Here is an 8,291-nt window from a genome sequence, read left to right on the forward strand (position 1 = left end):
GTAACTATGCCAATCCTTAAAAATATCACTTCATATACAACACTTGATAGTATCCATCTAACAAGGAAGACAGACATTAACAGCATATAAATTTGCCTAATTAATTTAACTAACTTACACTGTTACACATAAGAAAGTTACTTTGTTCGAGATCAACAAGTACAAACAACGCATAAATACTTGTCATTTAGAATGAGATTTGGTCAAAATTTGCAACTTTAATAATCAATAACTTATCCATTTTCATATTTTTTATATAAAAAAAGAGAGAATGGTTTGCATATATGTCTTGAAAAATATTGGGCCTGTTCACTTTGGTGTCATTTTCAACCTTACCAAATTTTGGTAAAGTTACAAAAAAAAAGTGGCTACATTTAGTTTGCTGCCAAATTTTAGTAACTATATAAGAAATCCTGCCAAAATTTTAGCAAGTTACCAAAATTTTGGCATAGCTGCTAAAATTTTGGCAATGCCAAAATTTGGTAAGGTTTTTTTTGCAACAAAGTGAACAGGCCCATTGTCATACTATCACAGATTTATCAGATTTTACAAACTTATCATTACATAAAATCAATGGTCAAAGTTTGACTAAATTTTATCCTCGGCATCAAATATTTACAACCTGATGGGAAAACTGAGCTACTTCCTCTGTCCTAGAATAAGTTTATTTTTAGCCCCTCCCATTTGCCCTAAAATAAATTTATTTTTAAGTAATTATTGTATCAAAGTTTTTTAAAATAGAGGATAAATGAATTGAGAGTATATAAAGAGAAGAATATTTTTTGTGGGATTTGATAAAGTGAGGGTTTTCTTGTCTTTTTATTTTCTATATTGATACGTGTAGGATAAATGAAAAATAAACTTATTTTGCGATAGATGGAGTAGCTATCCTTTTTAACACATATTTTGACACTTCACGTAGCTAAATTGCACCTACATAGGTAAAAACAAAAGAAAATGATTCCTAACTATAAACACAATTGTGAAATGGCATGTAGCCTAGTGGTTAGAAGCACCCCGAGGTCTTAACTTCAAATCTTCATAGGAATGAAATTCAGTTTGGGTTATTTGATGGCTAAGTTCCCTATTGGTAGGCTAAATTTCTAATTTAAAAAGGTTGCATATATCTGGTTGGATGTAGAGGATGGGTAAAAAAATACCCTTCTCTAGGAAAAAAACCCTATAAACACAATTCAAAATCCATAACTTTGGAGTACAAAATTCGGTGTGCATTTGGCGGTGCAACATAGCAAAAAAAAAAAATCCCCACACAAACCACCCATGCAAACAACAACTACATGACACATGTTCTTCATTCCCTTCCCTCCCTCCCTTTCGCACTCTCCTCCCACACGCCAACTCGCAAATGCCGACGCCCGGCTCGTCGCCGGTGGCGACGGCGGCGGCGCACCGCCACCGCCGTAGCCGACGCCGCCACCCTCAGGGCCCCCCGCCGCGCCAGCCCTGGTGCTGCTCCTTCGCCCTCGACCCGCTCTCCGCCGTCCACCGCAGCCCCGCCGGGACGACGACGGCTGCTCCTCCTCCTCATCACCGGCGGCGAAGCAAGCACGCCGCCACCACGGCGCCGCCGCTGTCACGCCGCATGCGCTCGCCCGGCCGCGTCTCCCCCGTCGACGACGCGACTGCCTATGGCGGCGCCGCCGCGTCGGCGTCGGCGTGTTCCTCCGCGCGTCTGTCGTCCGTCTCCGAGTGCCCGCCGCCGCCTCCGCCTCCGCTGCCGCGTCCACGACCTCCGCCTCCGGCGGTGGAGGCGCTGCGGATCAGGCTGGTGTCCAAGGGCGTGATCCTGGAGGTGGCGGAGGTGGAGAGGGTGCGGAGGGAGTGCAGGGTGGTCGGGAGGATTCTTGGAGGCGGCGGAGGAGAGGTGGCGGTGGAAGGGAAGGTGGAGGTGGAGGCGATCAGGGAGGCGGTGGAGATGATGCTGGAGGACGCCGACGAGGCCGCCGCGATGAGGCGCCTCTCCCGCGCCGGCGTCGCCCGCGCCATTGCCGTGCTCGAGGTAATTAACCTCTCTCATACTGCTCTGCTTCTCCAAATCATGAAATTGCAATTTGAGAATGAGGATGAATGGTGATTTCTTTTTTGTAGTTGATTTGTTCGCAAATTCTGCATCATTTTGTCGATTGTACATGTGTTCTGGTCAAGAATTGATCAGGAAAGATTTGCATTTATTTTACTTACTTTGGTCAATAATAGTTAACACTGTTCCTGAGGTAGACAGGTAGTTGAGGAGTTGAGGTTTGGTTGTTGGTGGTCAAATTGGGAGGATTTCCTGTTTCTTGGATGTTCATCAGAATTCCGTAGTGGTTTACTTCTGTTCCACTCAATATCTGATGCTAATTAATTTGGTTGTCGAGCTATATATGTGGTTCAGTAAATTTTACCACCCACCAAGATTTGTTTCTCAGTTTTCCTTATTGGCTTTTATTTTTCTTCTTACATAGTTCGATGAGTTTTCCAAATCTCTACTGGTTTTCTTGATTCGTTTGGGTTAATTGGTTAAATATCCCAGCATCACAAGCCATGTAGCAGATGGTAACAAAAATATGAGAAGGGAACAGAACATGAAAATAAAACAGGACAAAAAATTGGTACATTGTACACTGTAAAGAATAAATCAGAAAATCGTTGGACTTCATATTTTGTTCTAGTTTTTGGAGTTGAGTAAACTTTTTTCTGTCAGCATCTTCAATTTTATATAAATTGAAGCTTTCATTTTTATGCCCTTCATTTCCTGTTCTTTTTTTTTGCAGTTTATATCTAAATATCTTCTGCATAAATCTGTTTCCTCTGTTTCAGTTGTCTCTTCATTTTATTTCTGCTTTTGTTTGATATATTCCCTTACATGTGTTAGGTTCATATTTTTTGTTAATGAAATCCATAATACTCTTGCATGTTCGGCACTTACTGGCACACTTCTTGTTGTGTTACTTTTATAAATAATTACCAACCTTAAGATAGTACTAGTATTAATCGTTCTAATTTCTAGTTGAACATGCCTATGTTATATGAATTCATTAAAAATCATCAGATTAGGATTTTTGCTTTTGCTGATCACAATAGGAAATACTTGACTCTTATATTAGTGTTGATCTAAATTTCTTAGACGAAATTTAGTTGCTTGCTATGCTCTAAAGAACATAGAACCAGGCAATGCAATAAGTTGCTGTTTTGCAATGATTGCAATAGCTGCACGCCAAGGCAGCCGTTTGATCATACAATCAGCTGTATATCACCTTGTCTTGAATTATTTATGAGAAATCGGCATTTATTTTATTCAATCACAGTGCAATGAGTTGGTTCACTTGTTTGGATTTGGACTCGTTATGATGAATGTAACATCTGTTACAGTATTTTGAGAATAGCCCCACTACCTTTTTAAGCTTGGTGGTTGCACGTAAAGACATGATCATAGCAAATACTGTTTTGCAATCATGGTATTATTGCTCTATTAGAAGCTACTGCTACTGTTAAAAAGTGGAAGATTCCATGCTTATGTGAAAATTAAAGGATCTTGTCTACTTCATGCTGGGGATCTACATTACGTGCGATACTTCATAGGATTGTTAATTTATTAAGAAGGCTTTTGCACTGTAAAGATTGAGCTCCTGTGCATTACAGAAATTAGAATAAAGTCTACAGTCTACACTGCAAAAATCTGCAGAGACAAGTTCATTTCATTATTTTAACTCCCTTTATATGTACTGTAATATATATCTCAAAATGTAAATTGGATTTAAGCCGGTTCTTAACATTTTTCACTTAATGCCTAATCGAATTTCTCAGGTATCCTTCTCCCTTATGTTTGACAGAGGAGTCACCAACTGTCTAAAATATCTCGAGGCTGTCCCATGGAGTGAGCCCGAGGAGGAGAGGATCAAGAGTTTGCTGTCCCAGTATCCTTGCAATAAAACGGTTTCTCAAGATTTGCTTGCAAGGTTACAGCCTCAAGAACCCAGTTCATCAGCTGAACTGGTTGTTGAACTCATGGATTCCATCACAAAGGGGACCAACAATAATGCCCGTAAAGATTTGCGGACTCTTGTCGACGGTATATTATCCAGGACCTCTATCTACATAAAGAGTGATAAAGAGCTGGACATGATGAACATTTACTCAATCTGCCATACTTGCCTGAACTGTCTGGTGGAATTATTTGGGGAAGCCTCTGACCTGGGCCCTTCTGGCCAAACAACCATTTCAGTTGGAAAAGGGCCACACGAGAGAATATGCAAGCAAGTTGAGAACCTCACCTGGTTGCTGCAGATTCTGATAGACAGGCAGATGGGTGAGGAATTTGTGGACCTATGGGCCAGCCAGAACACACTCAGTACCATGCATGAACGTTTTTCGCCTATGGTACGTTACGAGCTCAGCCGGATTTCAGCCACAATTTTCATTGCCATGGGGAGTGGGAAGCTCCACTGCACCAGCACGTCGCGGCTTGGCATCTTCGAAGCATGGTTCAGGCCATTGCTGGTGGATTTTGGGTGGCTCAGGAGGTGCCCAAAGGGCCTCAACATGGCAACCCTGGAGGATGGAATTGGGCAAGCTTTGCTGACACTCACCTTGAAGCATCAGCAGGTGCTGTTCATGGAGTGGTTTGAGACATTCAGTGGGCAAGGCAGGGAATGCCCAAATCTGATGAGGGCTTTCCAGGTCTGGTGGAGACGATCATTCGTAAGATCCCTAGGTAGCAGCAGCTGAGACTGTTCATCTTCTTGCAAATTCCTCACCTGAGTCAATTGTGTGTAAGCTTACATGTACCATGTATGTTTGATATTGTCATATATATATAGCTTGTTTGTCAGATTCCCTGACGAAGCCTGTATCTGCAATTCTTTAGCACTGCTGAGATGTAACAAAAGGAAAGAACAATTCTTTAGCTGTTGTTCCATTGGCCTGAGCTGAATGCATTTGCTTTTGGTGGTTGATAAGTTGATCCATGATTATGCTCCATTGAATGTGAGCTGTTAGTAGTAGTACAGGTTCATTTATAATCGGAATTCCTTTATAATCCAGTAGAGATCCAAAGCTGCGTGGTCCAGTGATGCATGGGTTGCAATTTGCAGAAGAAAGGACAACTTGGAGTATTGTAGTAGTACGTATGCAGGTGAAACTGGAGCTCCCGGTGTTTGGTCTCTTGGTTATCATGGGCAAATGATTTCTGTAATGAGCTTGCTTTGTTAGCGCCAGGAAGAAATTAATTCCACTGAAATGTTGCTCTATCTCACTATCTAAATGAAAAACAAGTTTGTCAAAAAAAAAAGAGTAAAAGGTAGTTTACAAACCAAACTGGGATCAGATTGTGACATTCTGTTGGAGATATTTATTAAAAATAGGATGAATCAGGTAAATTCCACAGCCTGCCCTTTTTATGGCTTCTTTTTTTCATACATGTCATCTTCTTTACCCAATTACCCATATAAATGGAACAGGACGACAATGGACAACACACATTTCATAAACACTAAACAAAGATTTGTTTTAAGGTTAGCCTGGTACAAATGGACACAACAGCTTGTTCAGTTCCAGTAGGTGAGATTCTGTGAAGTCTGTGAGTATATGTGTCTGATAGAATGTCATAGTCCCAAGGAAAGAAACCAAGGTACTCAACCATTCCTGACTTAGGTCTCTTGGTGGCTTCCTTTGATGCCTTTGTGGTCACCAGGCCCCTTGCTTTTGGAAGCTGAGATCAGAAATCAGAATTTGCTCCGATGAAATATACTTGGAGTGGAAATTCTGATGATGGTGCTGATGGATATTCCTACCTAGGAGTATTTGTCACTGAATTATTAGCAAACTAATTAAATTTCAATCTTTTTCCGTAGCTGTGCTTGCATCATGGCAGGTATTCAGTCTAATCATACAGCCAAATGGCCAACTGTACGTACGTCTCATAGTCACAGGCATTTATGTTCATTTCTCCTTTGTTTTTTTGTTTTTTTGAAGACTATGCCCATCTCTCCTTGAGCTTCCTCTTCTTTTTTTATTGAGCTGATTCTCAATCTGTCTTTGATCCACGCATGAGACCATATGGGATTATATGTTTATATTAATTTCGCCTAGAAAACCATGTCTGTTGTGGTGATGTACCAGTATGTGTGTCTTTTATGTAATCCAAAAAAATATTTATTATGCCTGATGACACATAGGCCATTGGTGACTAAGTATCAAGAGATCAACAATACCACTTTGGTGTAAGTATAAAGACATGGTTGGTGCTCAATAACAAAGCTATTTGCAATACCAAGGGTGGTCCCTACAAGGAAAAAAAAGAAGCTAGGATAGTCCCTTGCATTTTCTAGCAAATAATCCTAAGCTAGCTCAAAAGGCTGTCCATGCTGATCTTAGCCAAGCTTGCTGAGGGACATCCTACCCCTGCTTGGAAGAAAAATGATGGTGATTGGCTGCTGCTTTTGTACTTATCCCAAGGTTGTGCAGCAGTGTTTACAGTAATATTATAGGTTGAATATTTTTTATTTCACAAATACAAATTTACAATGCATGCATCTAACCAGCCAACTTAATGGTGTCCTACTTCCCTTGAATCCAAATATAAGAGCTTTCGTTTTGAACTAGTGTAGTAATGTTTGCTAAGGGCATTTACTCTGTTCTATGGATATTATGGGGTCTGATTATGATAACCAGTTCACCTGAAATCTTAACCAAATGATGAATAAGGTCTCTGTTCTCATCATTTGTATCGCCTTTACTAGCTAGAACATCCAATGTTGGGTCCCTGCTCAGCCGGTCGTCGTTTGGGAATGGGGGTGCTGGCCCTAGTCCAGGGACAATGCAGGGTAGTCCCTGCTCTGTATTGTTGGTGATTTGGTTGGCTCAGGAGGATCAGATTCCCTTGCATTTCCTTTGTCCTCCCAAGGCAGTATAGGCAATCATCTTAGTACTAATATCATGCAGAATTAATAGCTAGATGCATCACAAGATTCACATCAACAACTGACAATGTCCTACAATCAACAGCATATGTTACCGCAAACTCCCCAGCAGCCCCAGCAACCACAGCATACCATGGAGCAGCATATGGGACAACCTGATCAGAGTGGCCCAGGGCAGATGTTGCATGCTTCTAATGTTGTGAAGCTCGAACCACAACAACTACAAGCATTAAGGAGCTTGGGTGCAGTAAAGATGGAGCACCAAAGCTCAGACAGTCAGACCCATACATGTTCTTGCAGTAGCAACAATAACATTTGCTGCAGTTAGCAGAGCAGAATTAATCCTCACACACCATCATCTGCACAGTTGAGACTTGCATGCGTGTGATCCTACAATCTCCGCGAGCAGTGCACGGAATTATGCTTGTGGATTGTTGTTATACTCTATCCATCCCAAAATGATAATCATATATGTTTATATATGTTTATGCACTAAGAGTAAGGATAATTTAAAACGCGTCAATCAAGACACCATACACATATTCTCCCACAATGCATGTATTAATTGTATTATGATGAAATTCATGTTCATGCGATTATATGATGATCAATTTGAGAAATTTTAGATTTCATTATATGATGATTAATTTGGGAAGGAGGAAGTACTACCTCTGATTTCTTTTTTTTTAACTAGAAAAAATGCCCGTGCGTTGCAACGGGTAAATGTTATTTTAATTTTATTATTGTTATACGATTCAGCTAGGGTAAAATTCAATGTGGGAATTTGATTGGATATTTTTTTTCAGAAAATCATGAGCTGCAATTAGGAGTCTGTATTTCATCTGAAGTTAGCATGCTGGGTTTTTTTTACAAAAGATTTTTATACGACTCCTTTTATATTTCCAAAAGGAAACAATAAAATCCAACTCAAACATGATTTTGAATTTCCAAAAGCGAACGAACTTAAAAACTGACTCAAATACGGATGACGTATCGAAATTCTAACAAAAACATCTTCAATTTTTATCTCTCCTATTATAAAAAATGAAGATGTTTTTTACCGGTATTTTGGTACGTCATCTTGTTTGAATCGGTTTCTAAGATCGTTCGCTTTTGGAAATAGAATATGTGTTTGAGTTAGATTTTAAGCTTCTTTGCTTTTGAAAATACAAAAGGAGTCGTATAAGAAATCTATTTTAAAAAACTCTGCATGTTAACTTGAAATGAAAGTCGGACTCCTAATTACAGCTCATGTTTTTCTTAAAAAAAATCTAAGCGAATTCCCACGGTGCATTTTGAGTCAATCCATTCTATACCATCGACAAATTAAGCGCGGGTTCTATAATATGCCATTAACAAAGCTCGGTTCTA

The 8,291-nt window shown here is 40.1% G+C and overlaps 1 protein-coding gene across 1 annotated transcript; it reads left to right on the forward strand.

Annotated features, from left to right (window-relative positions):
• Nucleotides 1-1,300: 1,300 nt before the first annotated feature.
• LOC4351690 (BTB/POZ domain-containing protein At2g13690) lies at nucleotides 1,301-4,906 on the forward strand. The gene is made up of 2 exons (XM_015763374.3): nucleotides 1,301-2,020; nucleotides 3,808-4,906. The coding sequence occupies exons 1-2, from the start codon at nucleotides 1,367-1,369 to the stop codon at nucleotides 4,726-4,728; spliced, it is 1,575 nt and encodes a 524-aa protein (XP_015618860.1). The 5' UTR covers nucleotides 1,301-1,366; the 3' UTR covers nucleotides 4,729-4,906.
• Nucleotides 4,907-8,291: the final 3,385 nt, after the last annotated feature.

The sequence above is a fragment of the Oryza sativa genome, chromosome 12 (assembly GCF_034140825.1).
Source record: "Oryza sativa Japonica Group chromosome 12, ASM3414082v1".
NCBI lineage: Eukaryota > Viridiplantae > Streptophyta > Magnoliopsida > Poales > Poaceae > Oryza > Oryza sativa.